Below are 26716 nucleotides of genomic sequence, written 5' to 3' on the forward strand. Positions count from 1 at the left end.
TGGAAATGTGGCGGGTAGGTAGTTTTCTCAATAAAGACAGGACAGGAGTTTTTTCTTCAGTAGTATCAAAAAATAACTATTTACACTATATTACAGAACAAACCACCAAGCAACCACTAAATCAAACCAGACCACACCCACACAATAGGTATATTACATTATATACATGTACTGACCAATCAGATCATAGAACAGATTGCATCATTCTGAAGCACCATTACTCAGCATTCATTTTACTTCTACTGTACTTGTAATATTACTATGATTTATATCCTGACAAGCTTTAAGACGGGTTGCCATTCATCTATCACATTAATACGCTGGTGAGTTCACCCTTGTTTGCATCTGGTTATTGATAGAAACATAGAAGACTGACGGCAGAAAAAGACCTCATGATCCATCTAGTCTGCCCTTATACTATTTCCTGTATTTTATCTTAGGATGGATGTATGTTTATCCCAGGCATGTTTACATTCAGTTACTGTGGATTTATCTACCACGTCTGCTGGAAGTTTGTTCCAAGGATCTACTACTCTTTCAGTAAAATAATATTTTCTCATGTTGCTTTTGATCTTTCCCCCAACTAACTTCAGATTGTGTCCCCTTGTTCTTGTGTTCACTTTCCTATTAAATGTCAACCATTCACTTTCCTATTGATGTCAACCATTGCCTTGGAAGTGGGCTCTCGGACACCGAAAAGTGCCCATCTTCTTTAGATTTTCTCCATTGATTTGATAGCGTTGCAGGGGTGGTGACGGCTTCTATTATTCTATTGTTTTCAGCAATTTGGAGGGTTGCTCTTAATCAAAAGCCCTTTTATTAAAGCATGGAATTACCCTGACGTTGGAAAAAGTGGGAGCTTGCACTTTATGTAACAAAGATTATGTAACCTAATGCCTGGGTTACCTGAAAAAACTCAACAGTGCCATATTAATATAACAAAGATGGAACAATTAATCTGTGGAACTGCTTGCCTCCAGAAGTTGTGAACGTTCCAACACTGGAAGTTTTAAAGAAGATTTTGGATAGCCATTTGAGGTGTAGATTTTCCTGCCTAAGCAGAGGAGCTGGAATAAGTACAGGGTAGGCAAAGTTGGCTCTTCTATGACTTCTGGACTTCAACTCCCAGAACTCCTGAGACAATCATGCTAACTCGGGAATCCTGGGAGTTGAAGTCCAGGTGTCTTTGAAGAGCCAACTTTGCTTACTCCTGGACTAGGATTCTCATTGTATTGTATTGTATTCAGGGATGCTTTAGGAGGGTTGCTGCAGGGAAGGCCGCTTTAAATATACACTGCTAAAAAAAAATAAAGGGAACACTTAAAAAACAATATAATTTCAAGTAAATCAAACTTCTGTGAAATCAAACTGCAACCCTGATTGACAGTCAATTTCACATGCTGTTGTGCAAATGGAATAGTTGTGCAAATGAAATATTCAAGAATATTTCATTCATTCAGATATATGATGTGTTATTTGAGTGTTCCCTTTATTTTTTTGAGCAGTGGATATATTCTACCCGTCTCACACACACACACACCCCAAACCTTCTCCCCCCCCCCCCCCCCGGATCTCCTGCAGCGGCTTTTCCCTGTTTGCAAATGTTTGGCTGTGGAAGGGAACACGTGGGGGGCGTGGCCAGGAAGTGACGTCATCGCCGTGGCGCACGTGCAGCCCATGTTGTGATGGCCTCACAAGCGCGGGCATGGCGACCCCTCCCCCCATTGTGGCGAGGGGGAGGAGGATGGTCCCCCCCCCCCCAGTCAGATGGTGGGGGGGGCGGGAGAGCCCCCTTCCTTCCTCCCCGGGCGCTTCACGATGTCGCCGAGGAGGCGGCGGCGGCTGTTGCCATGTGAAGAGAAGGCGGCCTAAGCGCTTCCGGGGCGCCAACCTCCGACCCGGAAGCGCCCCCTCCCTGCAGGGTTGCCAGCGCGAAGATGGCGGCGGAGGAACCTCAACAACAGCCGGAGCCCGTCGGAGGGGACACGGACGGTGAGGACGGCGGGGCGACGCGTTCACTATTCTTCGCGGGAGGGCGCCTCGGGGGTTGTGAACTGGAGCAAAGGCCCCTCCCGGTTGGGAGGCCGCATTTGTCCGGGTGGGGGGCTTCTTCCGGAGGGCCCTCCCTCAGCAGGAGGGCTGCCATCTCCTCATTTTCCTCCTCCATTTCCCGCCCCCCCGTCGGTTCAGCTCGGTCTCCTTGGCAACGGCGCGCTCGGACCGGGCCGCCCTCGGTCTCCTTGGCAACGGCCACCCTTTCCCCTCCCCGCGCGCCCGCCACCCCGTCCCCGTGCGCCCCCGTCGCCATGGAAACGCCCCGTCCGGCGCCCCCGGGGGTGATGGGGCCCTGAGGAATGCAGGCCGAGGGTCCCGGTGAGGCCCGTGAAGGAGGCCGGAAGACCCGCTGGGGGAGAGGGGAATGGCGGCGTCGCCTTCCCGGCTTCGCCCAACTGGGGGTACTGACGGTGTTATCTCGTTGGGTCAGGAAACGTCCCCTTAACCCCCCCCGCCCCCCTCAAAAGCTCAGAGAGCCCCCAAGGCCATTGTGGTTTCTTCTCCTGCTGCCTTCTCTGAGGGTGTTACCTATTCTGGTAATGAAACCTCTGCATGAAAACAAGGAAGTCCGGAGAGCCCCAAAGACACCCCCCCCCCCCCTAAAACCCCAGCTACAAATATTGTCTTTATTTACAAGTGGATAAATAGAGAGCAAAATCCACTCCCCTCTAATACTGGTGGTGTTCCCCAGTTGGGTCATGAGACATCTGCGAGGAAACCGCCAAGCTCAGAGAGCCCCAAGGCCACCACAGTCTCCTTCCTCTTCTTCCAGATGATGGCCTCGTAGGTTCTTCTCCTCCATTTTCTTATGGTGTTACCTAGTCTGGTAATGAAACGCCTGCTTGAAAACAAGCAACTTCAAAGAGCCTCAAGGCCATCATAATCTCCTCCCTCCCTTCCTCCTCCTCCTCCTCATGTTACCTAGTCTGGTAATGAAACATCTGAATGAAAACAAGCAAGCTCAATCCAGCCCTGAGCTACAAATATTCTCTTTTACCTGTACTCTCATTTTATGTGTATGTGTGTGCATGTATATTATAGTTGTACATTTTTAGAAAGACTTAACAGGTAATGTAGCCATACATATTTATAGGTAAAGAAATCATTGCAGAAGGAGCCCTCAGTTCAACCCTGAGCTTCAAATGTTCTCCTTTATAGGCCTAACCTTGGCTCAGCAGGTGGGGTGGGTCTGGTTTAAGTGGATGGGTTCTCCCAGCCTTTCCTTATGGAATGAGTCTACAGAATAACAGCTGGAAGGGACCTTGGAGGTCTTCTAGTCCAACTCTCTGCTCAAGCAGGAGACCTCATGCCATTTTGGACAAATGGCTCTCCGATCTTTTCTTGAAAACCTCCATTGTTGGAGCACCCACACACAACCCAAGGAATCTGGGGACGTGTGCAACTTGCTTGACAATCCCTTTATTTGTTCAAGTTGGCTCCATCTAACCATGGTTTGTTTCTTTTGAGGATTGGCATTACAGTGGAACCTCGACATACGAGCAGCTCTACTTACGAGCTACTCGAGATAAGAGCTGGGAGGGGAGCGACATTTTTGTTCGCCTCCCGAGCTCACATTCGGGATACGAGCGCCAAGGAGCTGTCTCCTGAAGCCGAACACTAACTTCCGCTTTCGGCTTCAGGAGACAGCTCCTTGGCGCTCGTATCCCGCGTGTTTTAAAAGGTTGCAGCCGGCCTGGGGGGCTCGGGGGGGTGCTGGCAAGCCCCCCAGGCCGGCTGCAACCTTTTAAAACACGCGCGCCGCTTCGCAGTTCTCTGCTGAATCCGGAACGCTAACTTCCGCGTTCGGATTCAGCAGACAGCTGCGAAGCAGCGCGCGTGTTTTAAAAGGTTGCAGCCGGCCTGGGGGGCTCGGGGGCTTCCCCCCGAGCCCCCCAGGCCGGCTGCCACCTTTTAAAACACGCGCGCTGCTTCGCAGCTGTCTCTGAACGCTAACTTCCGCGTTCGGCGGCGGCGGTTTTTTTTGTTGTTGCACGGATTAATTGACTTTATATTGTTTCCTATGGGAAACAATGTTTCGTCATACGAGCGTTCCGACTTACGAGCCTCCTTCCGGAACCAATTAGTCTCGTAAGTCGGGGTTCTACTGTATTCTCCCTTGCTGTTTAACCCCAAATATTAGGCGGTAAAACTTAGTCCCTTTGTTCCATTTTTCTCCCTTGAAATCACCTGCAAACTATTTGTCATTTTCTTCTGATTCTAACTCTCTCCCCCTCCCCCCCAAAAAACCCCCCTGTGGCTCTCATTCACTGTCCAATATATTGCATGAATCAATCTTAATGTGAGAAATGCACTTGTCTCAATAGGTTTGGGGCACTGCTTGATGATTTGATCTGCTTTTTAAATTTTTGAATGTGTTAAATGAAGGAGTGAGTGTGTTTTGTGGACCGTGTGTTTTGAGCTTAAGTCTCAGTGTTTAAAAACCTGGCTGTGAGTTAATAAAGTCAGGTTTATTTCAGGTTCTAGGCACTTTGATTAAATTAGGATTTTATTTTATTTTTTCCTGAGGTATAGCATGTTACCTGAATAGAGCCAGAGGATTAACATGTTGAATGAAAACACCCAGGAATACCCTTTTCCTTTTCATCATGTTTTCTTTTCCTATTCCTCACACTTCAAATTATTATTTCCCCTCCCAGACTCTGGTTTTCGTTAAAGTATTACCTGTATTTCAAAATTATTTCATTTGAAGTATGTATGACTGATCCCCTTTTGTCTCTGACTTGGGCTGCAAGCAAGAATAATGTTGCCTTATCAGAGAGTCTTTATATTATAGATTGCAATTTGTGTAGAATATAATACCTATGAGTAAGATTGTGGTGAAACTGAATTTTATTGTGTTTGTAAAATTTTGCCTAAAATGTGGCAGACAAGTCTATTTCTATCTTTACTGTTAATGCATGTAGTATTTAGCTTGTTTCTATCTTTATTATTAATGCGCACTTAAACTAGTCACCTCCGCATGTTTTCAATATTTATAAAACATTCTGTGAAAAGTCAAGGATTGCTGTGGAGATGAATATGGTTCTAACTGTGATAGGTAGAAAATTGTGGCTTGAAATATAAGAGGAATAAAAGATATAAAGCATGAAATAATACAAAATTATAGAGTTGGTCTTCTAATGCAGCCCTATGGACTATAATGAAAGGGCCTCCAACCTTGGCAACTTTATGACTTGTGGACTTCAGCTCCCAGAATTCCTCAGCCAGCACGTGCTGACTGAGGAATTCTGGGAGTTGAAGTCCACACGTGGTAAAGTTGCCGAGATTGGAGACCCCCTGCTATAATGTATAGAGAAATGGATGAGTTAAAAACAGGCAACAATATAATATATCTAAATGATGATTTAAGTCTTGTGTGGAGTTGATGAATACATGTTAGCGAAGCAGCCATTGATGTAATTACAAATGAGTTTGTATAAACCGATGAATTGATGTCACTGATTAAGGACGCTTGGAAACAAATTGTACAACATTCTGAAGGACTGCGATTCAGGGAAAATTATTAAGTAAAATTGGTGGGAAGAAATGAATAGGTGGGGTAGACTGGCTCTTTCAATACATCTATGGATAAATGTATAAGCAATTGTGGTCGGAGAATAGCACTGATTGGGGTGTGTGTCCTTTGATGTGTAGACAATGTTGCCTTGTTGGCTGATTTGCAGGAAATGTAAGATTGTGAAAGGGAAGAAGAAATGTGGAACTGAAAAATCAATGTAACAAAGAGGCCCGGTAGTTACATCTGAAATGGAGGGAACAATTGCACGTTCCACATAAGTGGTGAAAAGCTGAAAGAAAGAAATTAACCTGGGTGCCTTGGACATTTCATGAAAGAGAAATAAAGAAATTTTCAAAGATTGTTTGCTGTCTAGAGTTAGTGGAGGCTATACCCATTGAATGGATGAATGAATGATGCAAAAGCCGAGAGAGAAAGCTGGTGGTTATTACTGTTTACTGTTCTGTTCGAAAAAAGTTACAAATCTTCTGTTCGGGTCACATACGACCCGGACCGAAAACTCTTCATTTGAAGTGCTTATGTTTGGTCAATTTGAAAACTTTTTTCACTTGGAAAGTAGTCTGAACATTTCTGCACACAATGATATGAAAATTGAACTGAGAAAATTAATCCTTATTGGTTTATTTTGCACATAAATGTGCCCCCCCCCCTCGGGTCTATTTGACCCGAACTGCAAATTGATCATTTTAGGTACTTATATTTGGTCTTTTTGAAAGCTGTTCACCTGGAAACAAGTTTGAACATTTCTGCACACAATGATATGAAAATTGAACTGAGAAAAGTAATCCTTATTGGTTTATTTTGCACATAAATGTGCCTCCCCCCCGTTTCTGTGAAATAGTCTTCACTTTATGGATAGTTTTGCTAGCAGAATACATTCAATTTTGCTAAAGTTGGTGTGGGATTTGTAGCTTGAATATTTCTGAACATAATGATATGAAAATTGAACTGGAAAAATTGATGCATATTGGTTTATTTTGCACATAAAGTTATTTCAATTTATATAAAAATTATGCTGTTAATTTCAAACTTACATACTTTTTTTTAGTAAAATGGATTTCTTTCATAAAATTAGTTATCTGGCTACAATGTGGTTGATTTTCAAAAGGATATTCCAAATATTTCTAGACAAATATGTATAAACAGTGACAATAATGGCACATAGCAAGGCCGGGGGGGGTGGCCCTTTTGTGGCAAAAATAAACCAATAAGAACCATTTTTTTCAGTTCATTTATATTTTTCTTATATTCAGAAATTTTCAATTTAGTATATCAAACCTTTTGGGGGAAAATTCCTTAGGGATTTGTAGCCTTAAAAAATAGAAATTGACACGAAATTCAAAAAGGATGGGGGGAGTGGATTTATGATCAAAATAAAAATATAAGTCTCAATTTTTCCAGTTCAATTTTCATATCATTATGTTCATAAATGTTCAAACTAGTTTTCCAGTTGAAAAAGTTTTCAAAAAGATCAAATTCAAGTACCTAAAAAAATTATTTTTGGTCCGGTCATATACGAACAGAAACAGACTCGAAGTTATGATTTTTTTTTGCCCAGAAAACAATTAGCCACCACCCCAAAAATATTTTTTGATGATCAGCATTGTTAAATTGAGTAAATGAATGCCTAAGATTTTAAAGAATATTTCGGATTTGGAGCATAAAAAAATAAAAAGTGAAAATGGTTGCAAGCAGCCAAGGGGGGGGGGAGGCCTTATTTCTGATGTTAAAAAACCAATAAGAATCATTTTTTTCAGTTCCTTTATATTTTTCTTATATTCAGAAATGTTCAAGCTACCAATCTCACACCAACTTTAGTAAAATAGAATGCATTTTGCAAGCAAAACTATCCATAAATTGAAAAAAATTTCACAAAAACGGGGGGGGCGTGCATTATATCCGCAAAATAAACCAATAAGATTTACTTTTTTCATTTCAATTTTCATATCATTGTGTGCAGAAATGTTCAGACTACTTTCCAAGTGAAAAAAGCTTTCAAAAAGACCAAACATAAGCACTGCAAATGAAGAGTTTTCGGTCCGGGTCGTATGTGACCCGAACAGAAGATTTGTAACTTTTTTTGCCCAGCAAAAACTAAGCCCCCCACCCCCCCAAAAAAATTCTCATAGAGAGAACCCCTGAAATGATAAATAGTCATGAAATTTCAAGTTTCAGATATGCAGGGAAAATTTTTTACAGGGACTCAAACTTGGCTTCGGGTCACATACGACCCGAACAGAACAGCAGGGATTAATGCATGGTTTCCCAACCATAGCAACTTTAGGATGCGTGGACTTAAAAGACATGCTGGTTGGGGAATTCTGGGAGTTGAAGTTCACACATCTTAAAAACATAGAAACATAGAAGACTGACGGCAGAAAAAGACCTCCTGGTCCATCTAGTCTGCCCTTATCCCAGGCATGTTTACGTTCAGTTACTGTGGATTTACCAACCATGTCTGCTGGAAGTTTGTTCCAAGGATCTACTACTCTTTCAGTAAAATAATATTTTCTCACGTTGCTTTTGATCTTTCCCCCAACTACCTTCAGATTGTGTCCCTTGTTCTTGTGTTCTTAAATTCACCCTGTTGGGAAACCCTGTCTTCAGTGTTCGTTGAAGGATGCAACGGTATCATGGCTGTTTTTGCTGACTTTCTTTTTGGAAATCAGAGTTGATAAATGTCAGGAGAAACAGCCAGAGCAGCTGAATACAAGGAAGGCGTTTAGAAAAACTTGCATTAAAATTTTAAAAAGGGGTCAGGAATTGACGGATATCAAATATTTGTGGGTGGAGTAAAAGCAAGCACTTAGAGAGAATATGGATTGAATTGTGAAACAAATATGTAAGTGGTTGTGTGAATGTACTGCAAGGAGGGATGTTCGGTAAGGCATGAGAACCCCAGAAGGAGAGACTCGATAAAGCACAAATGTCAATTTACGCAGAGGGGTGAAAACTGCAATATCTGATAAGGGCAGAAGAGTATCGAGGACTACAAGAGGATGCTGGTAATTTAAACTTGATCCTCCCTTCAATTCCTCTTCTTTACTACTGTGTGCAGGGTTTTTTTCCCCCTGTGCTTTGCATAAAGTTACTTAGCCACAGAGTGGGATGAGTACGTATTCTATTAAAGTTTTATGTACCGGCTGCCTGAGTTGGCAGCCGCTGCCTGATAATTTGCCAATTTAGTTCTTAAAAAGTATAGTCTGCCGTATGAGTCGGGGCTCAAATCTGGATGACCTCATGTTGTTTCCTTGGCAATAGGATGGAAGTGGTCTGCCACTATGTTCTCCCTCTTTTTTCCCCTCCCTCTCATTTAAGGGCTAATCTGAGCCCAGACAAGGTCAGATGGTCCCATCCGCATGGTGTTTTTCAGTGATCCAATCAATAGAAATTAAGTAATTTTCTGCAAATGTCCCTGTTAGGGAAATCTCTCCGCCTGCTCTTGAACTAGTTTTAATAGAAGGGAACATAGCACTCGGTGTTGTGTGACCAGTTGGCTGGAACAAATCTGATTTCCTCCCGAATGAATTATAGAAAGTTGGAGCCAATCACCTGGAAGGCCCCGTTTTGATAATTAAAAGCTGCAAGCAGTCCTCAACATATGACCACAATTGAGCCCCAAATTTATGTCGTTGAATGAAACATTTGGTCAAGGAGTTTTTGCTCCATTTTACAGCCTTCCTTGCCTCTGTTATTAAGCGAACCACTGCAGTTGATAATAATAATAATTTATTAGATTTGTATGCCGCCCCTCTCCGATAAGTTAGCAACCTGCTGTTAAAAGCGAATGTTACGGTTAAATAAGATTCAGGAGGGAAGTTCTTTTAATAGGAAAGTGAACACAAAAATCTGAGGTCAGTTGGGGGAAAGATCAGAAGCAACGTGAGAAAATATTATTTGACGGAAAGAGTCGTAAAGGCTTGGAACAAACTTCCAGCAGACATGGTTGGTAAATCCGCAGGAACTGAATTTAAACCTGTCTAGGATAAACATAGGTCCATCCTAAGATGAAACACAGGGAATAGAATAAGGGCAGACTAGATGGACCATGAGGCCTTTTCCTGCCGTCAGTCTCCTATGTTTCTAAGAGTCTGGCTCCCCCGTGGACTCTGCTTGTCAGAAGCAAAAGGAAATCCTGGCAACGGTCATAAATGCAAACCGCTTGCCAAGCACCTGAATTTTGATCACATGAACAGAGGGATGTCACCAAGGTCAAAACGGTCATCGGCCACTTTTTCCCCCAGAGCCATTGTCCCTTCGAACGGTTGCTAAACAAACCGTTCCAAGTCAAGGGCCGGCTGTATTTTAATCGGTTCCATCGATTAATCACCGAGGCCAGTTTCTTGCATAGATGAGAAGCGAAACGTCTTCAAGGGGAAAAAAAAAACCTTTTGTAAAAGTATATTTTTCCTCCCTCTGTTTTCTCCATCCTACCTGCACCTCCCCTTCTTAACTGAGCCTTGCTGCGGTCTTCCCGTCCTTGGAGAATTATTATTACATTTTAAAGAGGACTCTTTCTTTAACTGGTGAATCTGGACTGAGCGTCCTCCAGCCCAAGGTTTCGGCGGCAAGGCCATCCGGCTGTAACCCTGGGAGGGGGCTGCCAAAGGGGGGGGGAGTTGTGCAGGCTGCAGTCCCGCTCGCTTGCTCGTTCACTGTTCGCTGCACTGTTCACTGCAGCCGCCTCCCAGCTCTCGCAACACGGGAACGGCCCCAGATCAAGTTTCAGGCTTTTCTGCAGCAGCCTTGGCAGCTGATGCCTGTAAACGGTGCCAGTGGGGTTAAAAAAAGTAATAATAAATGGTTCCGTGGCTGGCTTGCAAAGCAGATCCTCCAGCGAGCAGGTTGGGAGTGGCAGGCTTTGCTTCGAGGGCGGCAGAGTTCAGGGTTCCCCATGGAGCCCACCCTGGTGCCCGGGCCCGAAAGGGAGGCTGCACGGAGAGCTTTCTACCCAGGGCAATGCCTCATCTTTGCCACTTGTGCATCGCAAGGAGCCCAATGTTGCAGCAGCGTCAGGAGCTGTGGAAAAGGTGTTTTGAATCTTGTTGCCTTTTTTTTTTGGATGAAGGGGGGAGCCAGGCATGGCCCTCGATGCGGATCTGTGTTTCTTTGACATAAGGGCCTATGAAAACTTTTTTAATTTTTGGAAGATGTAAACAGTGCCTGGGATGTAAAGCCCAAGACGAGAATAAAGTCCAGCCTTCTGCCGCATGAATCCCAGCGAAAGGTTAGGTCCCACATAGTCGGCCTTCTCCAGGTCCCGTCGAGAAAACAGTGTCGTCTGGTGGGACCCAGGGGAAGAGCCTTCTCTGTGGCGGCCCCAGCCCTCTGGAATCAACTCCCCCCGGAGATTAGGACTGCCCCCACCCTCCTTGTCTTCCGTAAACTCCTGAAAACCCACCTATGTCACCAGGCACGGGGAAATTGATATACCCTTAGCTGTTCCAGTTTATGTATGGTTGGTTCAGGCTGTATGATTCTTTTTTATAAGGGTTTTTAAAATTGTTTTTAATATTGGATTTGTATTCTCTCTCTCTCTCTCTCTCTCTCTCTATCTATCTATCTATCTATCTATCTATCTATCTATCTATCTATATCTATATCTATATCTATATCTATATAGATATAGATATAGATGTTTGCAGCTTGTTGTGAGCCGCTCCAAGTCCCCGGAGAGGGGCGGCATACAAATCTAATAAATTATTATTGTTGTTGTTGTTGTTATTATTATTATTCTCCCATTAAGGGAATATGCCATTTTTTTTAATTTTGCAAAATAAATAAATAAAAAATAGCCTTATTGTTCTTTGGATATTTTTGCTGTGAGTTTCTGAATTTATTTTGACCTGTTAAACCTCCTGGCCTGGCTTGCCTCTTGGATACTGGCATTGCAAGCCAGCACATCTGGAAGGGCCAAAGAGAGCTTCTGGCACAACATCTGTTTATTTATTTTTTTCTTCCCCCCTTAACCTCAGTGGAGGTGATGGGGGATGACTGTAAATTATCAGAAGTCGCATTTTGTTTCTCAAGTCGTTTTCTTCTCTTCAATTTCAGGAGTGAATTGCTTGGCCTACGACGAAGCCATAATGGCCCAACAGGACCGTATCCAGCAGGAGGTGGGTGAGCTGTTTCGTCTTCTGCCAAATTATACATTATTGTAGACATTTTTTTAAAAAGATAAAGGTTCCCCTCACGCATACGTGCTAGTCGTTCCCTACTCTAGAGGGCGGTGCTTGTTTCAAAACCAAGGAACTAGACGTCTTCGTGGTCGTGTGGCCGACATGAATGAATGAATGAATGAATGAATGAATGAATGAATGAATGAATGAATGAATGAATAAATAAATAAATAAATAAATAAATAAAATAAATGACTAAACACCAAAGGCGCATGGACACTGTTACCTTCCCACCAAAGGGGGTCACCTATTTTTCTACTTGCATTTTATTACGTGATTTTGGACTGCTAGGTTGGCAGAAGCTGGGGCAAGGAACGGGAGCTCACTCCATTATGTGGCGCTAGGGATTCGAATGCTGAACTATAGGTTCAGTTAACGAGGGCGGTTGTCACTTAATCCTGGTGATCCACTTAACGACCATTGCAAAAAAAAGCAACCGCCAACCACCCAGTGTTAAGTTGAGAACTGCCTTTATGGTGCATTTCTTCATCTAGTTGATGACCGGCGGGTGTTCAGTGGTACTTCTACTTACGAACTTAATTAGTTCCGTGACCAGGTTCTTAGTAGAAAAGTTTGTAAGAAGAAGCAATTTTTCCCATAGGAATCAATGTAAAAGCAAATAAGGCGTGCGATTGGGGAAACCACAGGGAGGACCTGTTTCCTCCCAGGAGATTCCTAGGGAGGCCCCACGGAGGCTTCTCCCCGCCTTTTCCAGCCCTGTTTCCTCCCAGGAGATTCCTAGAGAGGCCCCATGGAGGCTTCTCCCTGCCTTTTCCAGCCCTGTTTCCTCCCAGGAGATTCCTAGAGAGGCCCCATGAAGGCTTCTCCCTGCCTTTTCTGGCCCTGTTTCCTCCCAGGAGATTCCTAGAGAGGCCCCATGAAGGCTTCTCCCTGCCTTTTCTGGCCCTGTTTCCTCCCAGGAGATTCCTAGAGAGGCCCCACGGAGGCTTCTCCCTGCCTTTTCTGGCCCTGTTTCCTCCCAGGAGATTCCTAGAGAGGCCCCACGGAGGCTTCTCCCTGCCTTTTCTGGCCCTGTTTCCTCCCAGGAGATTCCTAGAGAGGCCCCACGGAGGCTTCTCTCTGCTTTTTCCAGTTGCAGTTTTGGAGGCTCGGGTTTGTAAATGGAAAATGGTTCTTGAGAAGAGGCAAAAAAATCTTGAACACCAGGTTCTTATCTAGAGAAGTTTGTAAGTAGGTAGAGGTCCCACTGTATATGGATGATCCCTGTTTGCATTAAGCCTGTTAACAAGCACCTGTGGCATTTGGGGTGGAATTGTGGGCTCTGTTTCAGTTGCTGCTCTGTTGATTCGGTCCGTTTCTTTGCAGATTGCTGTCCAGAACCCTTTAGTCTCCGAGAGGATGGAATTGACCGTCCTGTATAAGGAGTATGCTGACGATGACCATATATACCAGCAGAAGATCAAGGTGAGAGTCACCTGCAGCCAACACTGTGAGTCTGTGAGGGAGTAGCCGGAGCATCTTCTGCGGGAGAAAAACCCCTCTGTTTGTGTGTCCTTTTAACTAGAGGAGAGGGAGTAGGCCAGGGGTTCCCTCCAAGCCTGCCTACTTTTTAAAAACTTGTGGACTTCGATTCCCAGAATTCCACAGCCAGCATGCCTCCAAATGTGGCAACTATCCTTAGCATGGCTCGCTGGGGAATTCTGGGACCTGATATCCACAAGTTGCTAAGTTTGGAGAGAGCCCTGAGATAGACCTGAGCTTGAAAAAGAGAAGAGAAAAGGGAATAGAATACAAGAGAATAAGAGTAAAAAAGAATACAGTGTTCTCTCAATTTTTGCGGGTTCGAACTTCGCGAATAGCCTATACCACGGTTTTTCAAAAAATATTAATTAAAAAATACTTCACGGGTTTTTTTCTATACCACGGTTTTTCCCGCCTGATGACGTCCTACATCATCGCCAAACTAATAATTTTTGCAAATAAATAACAAAGAAAATAATTATTGTTAATAAATAATTATGTTTATAAATATCAGGATCACTAAGTGTCTTATTCAATGGTGAGTACCAGTCATAATGGTGAGTAAATGGTTGTTAAAGGAATGGGAAATGGTAATTTAGGGGTTTAGAAACATAGAAACATAGAAGACTGACGGCAGAAAAAGACCACATGGTCCATCTAGTCTGCCCTTTAAAGTGCCCTTAAAGTGTTAAGGGAAGGCTTGGGATACTGTTCATAGCCAAAAATGGTGTATTTACTTCCACATCTCTACTTCGTGGAAATTCGACTTTCGTGGGCGGTCTCGGAACGCATCCCCCGCGAAAATCGAGGGAACACTGTATAGAGAAATGAATGATACAGTGATCCCTCTATTATCGCGATGGTTCCGTTCCAAGACCCCTCGCGATAATCGATTTTTCGGGATGTAGGGTTGCAGAAGTAAAAACACCATCTGCGCATGCGCGCCCTTTTTTCTATGGCCGCGCATGCGTAGATGGTGGAGTTTGCGTTCCCCGCCGCCCACGCAAAGGGGAAACCCGATTCGGCTCCTCGCTGCTGCTGCGCTACCGAGCAGATCAGCTGCTGGGCGGCCGAAGGAACCTTCCCTGGGTTTTCCTGGCCGCCCACGCAAAGGGGAAACCCCGGCTCCTCGCTGATGCCCGCCGCTCGCCCCGCCCGCCAGCAAGAGGGGGAAGACCCAGGGAAGGTTCCTTCGGCCGCCCAGCAGCTGATCTGCTCGGCGCAGCAGCAGCGAGCAGACGAAGATCGGGGTTTCCCAGCCGCCCACGCAAAGGGGAAACCCCGGCTCCTCGCTGATGCCCCCGCTCGCCCGCCCGCCGCCCGCCAGCAAGAGGGGGAGAGATAGAGAAAGAGAGAGAAGGAAAGAAAGAGATGAGAGAGGGAGGAAGAGAGTGTGAGAGAGGAAGAAGCAAGATAGAGAAAGAGAAAGAAAGATGAGAAAGGAAGGAAGAGAGTGACGTCATCGGGTGGGAAAATCGCGATATAGCGTTTAGCGAAGATCGAGATCGCGAAACTCGAGGGATCACTGTACATTCAAAAGACAATAGAAATGGATTAAGATCTGTAAAAACAAAACAAAACATGTAAGAAATACTTTCTTTTTTATTTTGGAAACAATAAAGAAACTTTTTTAAAAAAGAGTAAAAAAGAATGGAATAGAATTAAAATACAATAGGAATAAAATAAAACATAGGATAGAATAAAATACAAGACAATACAATAGAGAGTAGAATGTAGAAAATAAAATAGAATATAGAATAGGATTCAGAATAGAATAGAATAGAGATACCGTATATACTCGAGTATAAGCCGAGTTTTTCAGTCCAAAAATGGGCTGAAAAACACAACCTCGGCTTATACTCGGGTCATTGACAAAGTCACCACAAGAGGGCGCCATTGCTTGAGCCAGGGCGAGGAGGCACCAGCTTTTTCCCCCTCTCACTTGCCGTAGGAGCTGTGGGCGGGGCTGGTTCTTCCTCTTCCTGGTTCAAGCAAAGGAGCCAGCCATGTGCTCCAACCGAGAGGGGAAAAAAGCAATGGAAAGCCGGTGAGGTCGTGTGTGTGTGTGTGTGTGTGTGTGTGTGTGTGTATGCCCCCTCTCCCCCCCACCGTGAAAAAAGCCAGCTACCTCTTGCTGAAACCCGGAGGCTTTTTTTTTTTTACTCCCTGTGTGTATTTGTCAACAGGTTTACAGTAACTATTCCTTGCTCTCTCTGCATTGCCCTTAGTTGGATTAAAAAGGCCCCCTGCTGTCAGATTCTCCTCCCCCTCCTTTGAAAGGATTTAAACTGTTTAAAAAATGGTATTTTGTGGTAGTTGCTATCCTTGCTTGGATAGGAAGTAATAAGGCAAGAGCTAGACAGAAATTCCTAAAGTGTGTTTGTGGATCTTTAAAAGTTGCCTTTTATAAAGTGGGTTTGAGAGCAAGTTTGATTCTTAATAGGACCTACATATTTAGGATACAAAACCACAAGAGCTGTCTGTGTTTTGCAAGTTTTGCTTGTCTCACTAGTCTGTCTGTCTGTTTGTCTGTCTGTCTATCATCTATCTATCTATCTATCTATCTATCTATCTATCTATCTATCTATCATCTACCTACCTACCTACCTACCTACCTACCTACCTGGTTTTCTATGCTGATAACCTCACAGCAGCTAATGCTGAAGCTCTGTTTGGATATACAGATTTATTTAATTAATTAATTAATTAATTAATTAATTAACTGGATCTGTATGCTGCCCCTCTCCAAGGACTCAGGGTGGCTCACAGCATATATAAAAACAGAACAATAATGTAAATCCAATTAATGATGAGATGATGAGAAGGAATCCTGTTTTAAATTTACAGAGCTAGTTTACTGGTTTTCTTTAAAATAAATATTCTAAAACATGTAATCTTCTGATATTTCAATTAATGTAATTTTATTGGTTTCCATTTTTATAAGTTACCAGTAGCCACTGCATTTTCTAACCTTGGCTTATACTCGGGTCAATAAGTTTTCCCAGTTTTTTGTGGCAAAACTGGTGCCTCGGCTTATACTCGGGTCGGCTTATACTCGAGTATAGAATAAAAAATAGAATGGAAGAGAAAATAGGATAGGAATTGGAAGGGACCTCGGAGGTCTAGTAGTCCAGCCCCCTACTTGGGCAGGAACCTAATGATTTTTAACGTTCGTGTTTTTAGAATAGTTAATTATATTAATTGGATTTTAGTGTGCTGGTGAGACCACATTTGGAATACTGTGTCCAGTTCTGGAGACCTCATCTACAAAAAGATATTGACAAAATTGAACGGGTCCAAAGACGGGCTACAAGAATGGTGGAAGGTCTTAAGCATAAAACGTATCAGGAAAGACTTCATGGACTCAATCTGTATAGTCTGGAGGACAGAAGGGAAAGGGGGGACATGATCGAAACATTTAAATATGTAAAAGGGTTAAATAGGGTCCAGGAGGGAAGTGTTTTTAATAGGAAAGTGAACACAAGAACAAGGGGACACAATCTGAAGTTAGTTGGGGGAAAGATCAAAAGCAACATGAGAAAATATTATTTTACTGAAAGAGTAGTAGATGCTTGGAACAAACTTCCAGGAGACATGGTTGGTAAATCCGCAGTAACTGAATTTAAATATGCCTGGGATAAACATAGATCCACCCTAAGATAAAATACAGAAAATAGTATAAGGGCAGACTAGATGGGCCATGAGGTCTTTTTCTGCCGTCAGTCTTCTATGTTTCTAGATTTTGATATCGTATATTATTTTTTATTGTGTTGAATACAAATCCAATGAATAAATAAACAAACAAACCAACCAACCCGTAGAGTTGCTGAAGACCCCTCTCTGCTCTCCTCCCGGCCCAGGATCTGCTGAAGAAGTATTCGTACATTCGGAAAACGAGGCCGGACGGGAACTGCTTCTACCGAGCGTTTGGCTTTTCCCACCTGGAGGCCCTGCTGGAGGACGGCAAGGAGCTGCAGCGGTAGGCTTGGGAATCCCAGGCTGGGGAAGATGGGAAGGGGAATCCCCAGGCCAGCCAATTTTAAGGTGCCTCTCATTGCAGCTTCAAAGAAGTGGCCGGGAAAAGCAAAGAAGTGCTGGTGTCCCAGGGCTTCACGGAATTCACCATTGAGGATTTCCATAACACGGTAAGGCCTGGCCCTGCACCCCGGGCCTTCAAAGGCCGGCGGCTGGGGACGATGGGAGTTGTGGTCTAACCCACGGGGGGGGGGGGTCTCCAAGCTCCACAACTTTTAAGATTTTCTGAACCTCGTCTCTGACAAAATCCAGGTGCTCTGCTTGTATTTGTGATCTTTCGTGAGCTTCTGAAGAGCAGATTTGATGGGCAAAAAGGAAAATTCCCTTAACAACTGTGTTCCTAACCGTTTCACTTAACGACGGTGGAAAGAAAGATGGTGGGAGGTCTTAGGCATAAAACTTAGCAGGAAAGACTTCATGGACTCAATCTGTACAGTCTGGAGGACAGAAGGGAAAGGGGGGACACGATTGAAACATTTAAATATGTGAAAGGGTTAAAGTTCAGGAGGGAAGTGTTTTTAAGAGGAAAGTGAACACAAGAACAAGTGAGAAAATACTTGACTGAAAGAGTAGTAGATGCTTGGAACAAGCTTCCAGCAGACATGGTTGGTAAATCCACAGTAACTGCGTTGAAAGATGCCTGGGATAAACATATATCCATCCTAAGATAAAATAAGGAAATAGTATAAGAATGGTATGTATGTATGTATGCATGGTATGTATGTATGTATGTATGTTTGGTTTTTATATTAATGGGTTTTTAAATCGTTTTTAGTATTAGATTACTATTGTACACTGTTTTATTGTTACTGTTAGCCGCTCCGAGTCTCCAGAGAGGGGCGGCATATAAATCCAATAAATAAAATAAATAAAATAAATAAAATAAATAAAATAAAATAAATAAAATAAAATAAATAAATAAGGGCAGACTAGATGGACCAGGAGCTCTTTTTCTGCCGTCAATCTTCTATGTTTCTAAGATGGTAAAACAGGACAAAAATCACTTAGCAACAGAAATTTGAGGTTCCATTATGGTCATAAGTCAAGTTCAGAGAGAACTTTAAAAAGCACGGAATATTTTTTTTTGGGCGGGGAGGGGTGGATGGATTTGGGAATGGCCAGATGCCTTGGCAAGGAAGGAGAAAGCCTGGGAGGGGTCTTCCTTCGTTGGGACCCTTCCCCCTCCCCTAAAAATTCCCCCTTTGCACCCCTGCAGTTCATGGACCTGATAGAGCAAGTGGAGAAACAGGTGACGGTCGGGGAGCTGTTGTCCTCGTTCAACGACCAGAGCACCTCCGATTACCTCGTCGTCTACCTGCGGCTGCTGACGTCCGGCTACTTGCAACGAGAGAACAAGTTCTTCGAGCACTTCATCGAGGGAGGGCGGAACATCAAGGAGTTTTGCCAGCAGGTCAGGGGGCCGGTGGGGAGGCTGGCTCGAAAGGGACATGGAGCAGGGCATTAGTCTCTCTGCAGCTGGAGCCCTTACACTTTTCAATCTGTAGCCTTCGTTGTGAAGTTTCTAGTCCTTGTGATAAAAAGGAAATTTGCTCATGGAATTTGAGCAGCCTTGGAGGGAGTAATGATGAAACACTGGCTACTGGTTGGCCTGGAACAGTTTTTCTCAGCCAGATTTAAGGTGGGTGGACTTCCACTTCCCTGGGGAACTCTGGGAGTTGAAGTCCACCCATCTTGAAACCACCAAATGGAAGTCAAGATGTGGCTGCGATGCTAATACTCTGTGATTATTCGCAATAAATTGGCTGTGGGATTTCTAAGTCACAATTGCAATGCCAAGCATTCATGACAGGGTTGTGGTGGTGGGGGGCATGTTGGATCCAACAATGGGGCTGTAAAAGCACTGTGAAGGGGTGTATAAGTCTAAGTACTATTGCTATTATCCTGTGTGGACTTCAAGTCCCAGAATTCTCCAGCCAGCAGGCAGAAGTAGACAGGAAGCTGGGGAATTCTGGGAGTTGAAGTCCACTAGGAACCATGATAGAATCTAAAGGCTATTGCTATAGCTCCCAAACACTAAGGCCCATGGGAAGGCATCCTGTAAACGACCCGAAACCCGAGTGGGTATGATGAGGGCGGGGGCACCACGTTGTTTACTCCTGGATGGGTCAAAGGTCAGGATTTAGACTCCCTTCCTCCACTCAGTCATAATCCAGACTAGGAATCTGGTACCCGAGGCGTCCACAGATCCAGCAAGCTTGTGTTTTGTTTATAAAACCTACAGGCTGCTCCTCTTAACCTCGGGCCTGTGTTTCCAGTCCTCTTGAAGGCGGAAGAGCTCGGTTGCCGGCCTGGGGGCGCTGACTCCTCCTCAAGGCCTGCTTGGTGTCTTTTGCAGGAGGTGGAACCTATGTGCAAGGAGAGCGACCACATCCACATCATCGCCCTGGCCCAGGCCCTCAACGTCTCCATCCAGGTGGAGTACATGGATCGGGGCGAAGGAGGGACCACCAACCCCCACGTCTTCCCCGAAGGCTCAGAGCCCAAAGTGTATCTACTCTACAGACCGGGACACTACGACATCCTGTATAAATAGAGGGGAGGGGAGGGGGTAGGAGTGAGGCGGGTGGCTGGACAGCCAGCCCCACCCACCCCTTCTCCCCTTCTCCCTCCCTCTTTCTCTCTCCCTCTTCCCCCCCTCCCATCCCGGCGTCCCCCCCCCGTCTCCCCCGTGTTCCCCCTCCTCCCACTCTCCCCCCCCCTCCAAACTCGCTGGGCAGCCTCGTCTGTGCTTGTAAATGGTGATCGTCCCCTGCTGCCCGTCTCACTCTCTTGGTTTGTTTATTATTATATATTTTTCCCTGCTTTCGTTGTTACACTCTTCTGTGTTTTATTAAAGGGGAGGCCGGTCAGACCACCTGGGTTTTTTTTGGCTCTTCTCTCTAAGTGTTTGTGGGATAGTAAAATATTATTTGACTGAAAAGTAGTAGAGGCTCGGAACAAACTTCCAGCAGATGCGGTTGGTAAGTCCACAGTCACTGAATTGAAACCTGCCTGGAATAAACATCGATCCACCCTAAGATAAAATACAGGAAATAGTAGAAGGGCAGACTAGATGGACCAGGAGGTCTTTTTCTGCCGTCAGTCTTCTACGTTTCTATGATAGGAAGGCCACACACACACACACACAGAGAGGCAAGCATTTGGGGGGGGGGGGATTGTCCTTCGCAAGCTGCACATAGCAAGATCCTAGTCCTCAAGCTTGGGAGGGAATAACATTTAGCGGGGGAATGTGTGGGGCAAGCTCTGGTCAACTTTGGATGGGGCTTCCATCTTTCCAGAGACCGGCCGGTTAGAGAAGTCAGTCTTTCTCGGATCCCCAAATTCCTCATCAGTTGCTTTCCTGAATTTAAGTCCTATCTCTTTGGTCTCTTCCCCCCCCCACTTCTAAAGTAAGGCTGTCATCTACAGGTAGTCCTCAACTTATAACAATTCATTTAGTGACCGCTCGAAATGACAACAGCACTGAAAAAAAGCAACCATTTTCTGTGTTTAATGGTCATGTGACTGTTGAATGGTCACGCGATGGCTTTGGCAACGGGTTTACATTTGTGGCGGTCACAGTGTCACGAGGCCTTTTGCGGCCTTCTGACAAGCAAACTCAACGGGGGAAGTTAGAGTCCCTTCCCAGATGTGTTACTTTGTTAACAACTGCGGGGATTCGCATAACGACAATGGCAAGAAAATGAACAATTCCTCATAAAAGGAGGTTGAGTTGCAACGTTCTCTCTCGGAGACAGAAATTCTGGGCTCCATTGTCAGAGGTTGAGGACTACCTGTATACCGTAAGGGCTTTTTTGTGTGTGTGAGAAAGTGGAAACTGATCGAAGGACGGTGGTTCTGGGGAGACCAAGCTCTTGGCAAGGCAGGAAACACAGGTAGACAAAAGTCCCTTTTGTGACATTTCTATGTAAAGTTAGTTTTCCGTTCAAGTAACATTCATGAATTCAGTTTATTCCGCTTAGGTTATGCAGCATGAGGTTGCATATTCTGCAATATCGAGACTGTCGGTGAGTCAACCGCGGGTCAGAGGAGGAACCGCTGCAGGACAAGAGGTGACAGCTGCCCTTTAAAAATTATGATGTAAATCAAGCCTTGTTTTACTAGCGACTTCAATTGGGATTTCAATCAACCTGATTTAAATCAAATCCACCCTGCTCAGAGTTCAGGGCACAGCTGCTTCACGTCTTCCCTGCTGTTGAACCATCACCTGCAGCTGGGCCTTTTTTTGGGGTGGTGGTGGCTTGCATCATGTCCCCGGGGCCATCCCTTGGCCGCTGGCATCTAGCAACCCGCTGCCCTGTGTTTGCAGAAAGTTGAGCAGAAAAAGTCGGTTTTGTCCCGATTTCTCTGAGACGCAGAACAACCACTTTCTTATATTTTCCCTCTTGTTTCTTTAGCCATTTTAGCCGAAAATTGCTAGCCGCGGTCAATTTGTCTGCTGAAAGGGAAGGTTTAAAACTCTCAGTGGCTTAAATGTATTCAGGATAAACCAGGGTGCGTGTGGATCAAGTAGTAGGTGGATGTACTTCTCTCTCTGTGTGGGTGTGTGACATGAAATCCGAGTCCTGCTTCTGCTCACTCCCCCCATCCATCCACCAGGCACAAACGTATTTTTGCATTTTTATTGTGGAATTGCGGCCACAGGGGGGCTGGGGAAGCAGGGAAGGTGTTTTCTTTCTAGCTCTCCTCCTTCGGAAAAGATCCGGCGTCTCCTCCTGCAGAGAAACAGCGGGATCGGCAGGAAGCCACTTCAGAGCTTTGAGGACAGAGGCTCCTCGTCGGGATCTGCTGGGAAGAAGGATTTCAGGGTAAGAGTTGCCGCCCGTTTTCCGACAAAGCAGCGCCCCGCGCGAGCCCCAGTTGCCAGAAACCACCGTGGGTCTTTGGGGCACCTTCTGGAGGGACGGTGGGGACACGATGGAGCAATACAGCGTGTGAAGAGTCAGTTTTCGGAGCCAAGCGGGCAGCGCACACATGAATAAAATTTAAAAGTCAGCATTAAACTTTATCTGTGTTTGCAAAGGGCAGAAGGAATTATGACCAACTGCTACTTGTTCTCGTTCTTCTCTTAAATTTGCTTTTTTTCCCCCTGACTTCATTGAGATGATTCTAGGCCTGTTGGCTTCCTTTCCCCAAAGGTGGGAGTGTTATGCCCATTAAAAGCCATATTCTGGTTTATTCGTTCCTGTTCTTTTGCCCCTCCTTGTTACCTGCCATTCTTTTAACCCTTCCTGCCCTGCATTGGGGACTGAGCCCTCCTGAAGTTGCGCTGCCTAGCTTTGTGCCCTTGTTTTGGTTGTCCAGGAGTTGTTGATACGTTGCTATTTTATCCCTCATTCAATAAATTTGGGTCGATAATTTCTTCCATTATCGATAACCATTGGGGGATTTATTTTTATAATGCTCATTTTTAATTTTGAGCCAAATTTCCAGCAGGGAGTCCCTTATATTGTGTCTTGGAAGTAGATGTGATTTTTGTGGCCCTCCCCCCATATAAAGGCATGCCAGCCAATTTGGAAGTTGAATCCTTCCAACATTAAAACTCCTTTTATTTCTAAGCGTAATCCAAATTAATACTGCAGCTTGATGATAAATTTCCCAATTGGGAAGTCCAAATCCCTCTCTCTTTCTATTGTCGTATAATAATTTAGTGGCCTCTGTTACAAATATACATGTCCAAATTTTGATCACGTAGCTATGCTGCTTTGGTCATAAGTGTGAGGACCAGTGGAAAGTCCCTTTTTCCCAGTCTCGTAGCTTCATCCACTAAACGAATAAGGTTTTAGGGCAGTGATGGCAAACCTATGGCACAGGTGGCACAGGGAGCCATATCTGCTGGCACACGAGCCGTTGCCCTAGCTCAGCTCCAATGTGCATGTGTGTGCCAGCCAGCTGGTTTTTGGCTTGCACGGAGGCTCTGGGAGGGCGGTTTTGGCTTCCAGAGAGCCTCCAGGGGGATGGGGGAGGGCGGTTTTAACCTGGGAAGCCTTTGGAGCCTGGGGTGGGCGAAGCACAAACCTACTGGACCCACCAGAATTTGGGGAAGAGGCTGTTTCCGGCCTCGAGAAGGTTCGTTGTTCTTTGGCTACCTGGGCAGGACAGGAGATTCCCTTCAGGGGGCTTCCTGTATTTCTTCCAAAGTTGAACCAGAGGAAGCACGAGTTTTAGTGAGCGAAAAAAAGCAGGCGAGAAGGTATTAGGGGCCAAATCACCAACATGCGTTTTCCCATTTTTGCACACCATGCTGGGAATTGCTTACCACCTTCGGAGCATGGGGTCAAGCTGGAAATGAGAGGAGGGAGAGTGAGGTTCCCATGGATGGTCCTTTCACCACCCAGATTGGTCACTTTCCTCAACTTGGGCAACTTTAAGACGCGTGGACTTTTAACTCCCAGAATTCTTAAAGTCTTAAAGTTGCCCAACTTGAGAAAACATTGAATTTATTATTATTATTATTATTATTATTATTATTATTATTATTATTACTATTACTATTACTATTATTATTTAGATTTGTATGAATAGAGGCGCCAACCAGTGACTCACCGATAGGGAAAAACTTGGGCAGCTTCTCCTTATAAATTTCATCGTCCTTTTCCAGGAAAACACAGACGATAAGTCGCTCGACCTGGCCAAGATAATAACCACGGTTAGCAGCAGAAAGAAGTTGGGGAGGGGGGGGAGTTCAGCATGGCCTTTTAAAAAAATGGGTGGGGCCCCCGCCTTCATGCATAGCTTGCAACTGGCCCAGCCCAAGGGTTAAAGATACGGTCTCAAATTAACTGTTCGGGTTAGGTGTAACAACTCCTCCTTCGGCGTTGAGGTAGCTCTACTTAGGCCAAGCAATTTTTTAATAAAGTTATTTCTCAATCCTCCTTGTGGTCTGACACATCCGTATTTACCTTCTTTGAAGTGATTTCTAACACAGGCATGTTTTTTTTTTCACTGTTGCTTTAACTTTTGTCACTAAACAGATGGTTATAAATGGAGGAGCCTTTCTATTTATCTAAATCAGTGTTTCCCAACCTTGGCCACTTGAAGATATCTGGACTTCAACTCCCAGAATTCCCCAGCCAGCATTCGCTGGCTGTGGAATTCTGGGAGTTGAAGTCCAAATATCTTCAAGTTTTATGTGGACCCTCACCTTGTCCTTGTTGTCTTCTAGCCAGTTGCGTAATGTGTTGAGAACAACCTCCGCAGCAGCGTCATTGGGGTAGCCTGTGTAGAAACACTTGAAATTGCTGGAGATCTGGGGAGTTAAACCTGCCCACCACTTTTCTCTCTTTCCTGCCTTGGTACTTACCAAAAACCCCGGTGGAAATGCAGGGGAAGGCCTGTAGGTGGAGAGAAATGTTAAGGCAGTGGTTAGGAGTGTTGTTCTTTTGGATACAAAATGATCCCAGGTTTCACCTAAATGTTTTCGCTCTTTTGTACAAATATGAAAAAAAAAGGGGGGTAATTTTTAATTGTTCACATCTTGGGGAGCATTGAATTCCAAAGGGGGTGATGGGGATAAAATGGGTCTCAGGCCGGAGGGACCATCAATTGATATTGCGCCCAGAAACCTAAAGTTGAAAATCATGGCGAAGTTGAGGTAAGTTAAAAAAAAATTAAATTTAAATTTTTTTAAAAAAATTAAAATTAAAAAAAAAATGAAAAATTTAAATTAAAAAATTTAAATTTTAAAAAAAATTAAAATTAAAAATTGAAAAATTAAAAAAATTAAAATTAAAAAAATTAAAAAGGGGGTCACCTTTTAAGACTTATGGACTTCGACTCCTAGAATTCTCCAGCCAACTTGGGAATTCTGGAAGTTGAGGTCCACAAGTCTTAAAGTCCCAAGTTTGGGGACCTTTTTTTAATTTTGTTTTTTAATTATTTTTATTTTTATTATTATTATTAAAATAAAAAATACATTAAAAATAAAATTTTAAAAATTAAAAATTAAAAAATTAAAAAGGGGGTCCCCTTTTAAGACTTGTGGACTTCGACTCCTAGAATTCTCCAGCCAACTAGGGAATTCTGGGAGTTGAAGTCCACAAGTCTTAAAGTCCCAAGTTTGGGGACCTTTTTAAAAAAATTTAAAATTTATTTATTTATTTATTTTATTTTTTATTTAAATAAAAAATAAATAAAAAAAATAAAATAAAAATAAAAAAATTAAAAATTAAAAATTAAAAAAATAATTAAAAAATTAATTTTAAAATTTTAAAAAATAAAAGGGTCCTGTTTTAACACCTGTGGACTTCGACTCCTAGAATTCTCCAGCCAACTTGGGAATTCTGGGAGTTGAAGTCCACAAGTCTTAAAGTCCCAAGTTTGGGGACCTCTTTTTAATTTTATTTTTTAATTTTAATTTTTTATTTTTTTATTTAAATAAAGAATAAATTAAAAAATCAAATAAAAATTAAAAAAATAAAATTAAAATAAAATAAAAAGGGGTCCTCTTTTAAGACTTGTGGACTTCGACTCCTAGAATTCTCCAGCCTACTGGGGAATTCTGGGAGTTGAAGTCCACAAGTCTTAAAGTACCAAGTTTGGGGACCTTTTTTAAAAAAAAATTTAAATTTTTTTTTATTTTTATTTCTTATTTAAATAAAAAATAAATTAAAAAATTAAACAATTAGAAAAATAAAAAATTAATTTAAAAATTAATTAAAAAATTAATTAAAAAATTTAAAAATTCAAAAAAATAAAAAGGGGTCCCCTTTTAAGACTTGTGGACTTCGACTCCTAGAATTCTCCAGCCAACTGGGGAATTCTGGGATTTGAAATCCACAAGTCTTAAAGTCCCGAGTTTGGGGACCTTTTTTAAATTTTTTTATTTATTTTTTTATTTATTTAAATAAAAAATAAAATAAAAAATTAAAAATTAAAAATTAAAAAATTAGAAAAATAAAAAAATAATTAAAAAATTAATTTAAAAATTAATTTAAAAATTTAAAAATTTAAAAAAATTAAAAGGGGTCCCGTTTTAACACCTGTGGACTTCGACTCCTAGAATTCTCCAGCCAACTGGGGAATTCTGGGATTTGAAGTCCACAAGTCTTAAAGTCCCAAGTTTGGGGACCACTTTTTTTAATTTTTTTTTTATTTTTTTATTTTTTTATTTAAATAAAAAATAAATTAAAAAATAAAATTAAAATTAAAAAATTAAACAATTAGAAAAATAAAAAATTAATTTAAAAATTAATTAAAAAACTAATTAAAAAATTTAAAAATCCAAAAAAATAAAAAGGGGTCCCCTTTTAAGACTTGTGGACTTCGACTCCTAGAATTCTCCAGCCAACTGGGGAATTCTGGGATTTGAAATCCACAAGTCTTAAAGTCCCGAGTTTGGGGACCTTTTTTTTATTTTTTTTATTTTTTATTTAACCCTGCTGTTCTGTTTAAGAAAAGTAACAAATCT

At 43.2% G+C, this 26716-nt stretch overlaps 2 protein-coding genes across 3 annotated transcripts in view; one reads left to right on the forward strand and one right to left on the reverse strand.

The window, feature by feature from the left end:
- Positions 1 to 1883: 1883 nt before the first annotated feature.
- OTUB1 (OTU deubiquitinase, ubiquitin aldehyde binding 1) lies at positions 1884 to 20161 on the forward strand. The gene is made up of 7 exons (XM_070766141.1): positions 1884 to 1992; positions 11645 to 11706; positions 13096 to 13194; positions 17112 to 17230; positions 17312 to 17396; positions 18503 to 18697; positions 19643 to 20161. Exons 1-7 carry the CDS (start codon positions 1938 to 1940, stop codon positions 19838 to 19840), a joined length of 813 nt encoding a protein of 270 aa, XP_070622242.1. The 5' UTR covers positions 1884 to 1937; the 3' UTR covers positions 19841 to 20161.
- Positions 20162 to 21915: 1754 nt separating this feature from the next.
- MACROD1 (mono-ADP ribosylhydrolase 1) overlaps positions 21916 to 26716 on the reverse strand; it is a 346791-nt gene continuing 341990 nt past the window's right edge. For both annotated transcript variants that reach the window (XM_070766139.1, XM_070766140.1), the window contains 4 exons: positions 24611 to 24641; positions 24452 to 24525; positions 23854 to 23935; positions 21916 to 22092 (listed from right to left, as the gene is read on the reverse strand). In XM_070766139.1, coding sequence (XP_070622240.1) covers positions 22058 to 22092; positions 23854 to 23935; positions 24452 to 24525; positions 24611 to 24641 — 222 coding nt within the window. In that variant the 3' untranslated portion in view covers positions 21916 to 22057. The remainder of the gene's footprint in view (positions 22093 to 23853; positions 23936 to 24451; positions 24526 to 24610; positions 24642 to 26716) is intronic.

This window comes from Erythrolamprus reginae, chromosome 13 (genome assembly GCF_031021105.1).
Source record: "Erythrolamprus reginae isolate rEryReg1 chromosome 13, rEryReg1.hap1, whole genome shotgun sequence".
NCBI lineage: Eukaryota > Metazoa > Chordata > Lepidosauria > Squamata > Dipsadidae > Erythrolamprus > Erythrolamprus reginae.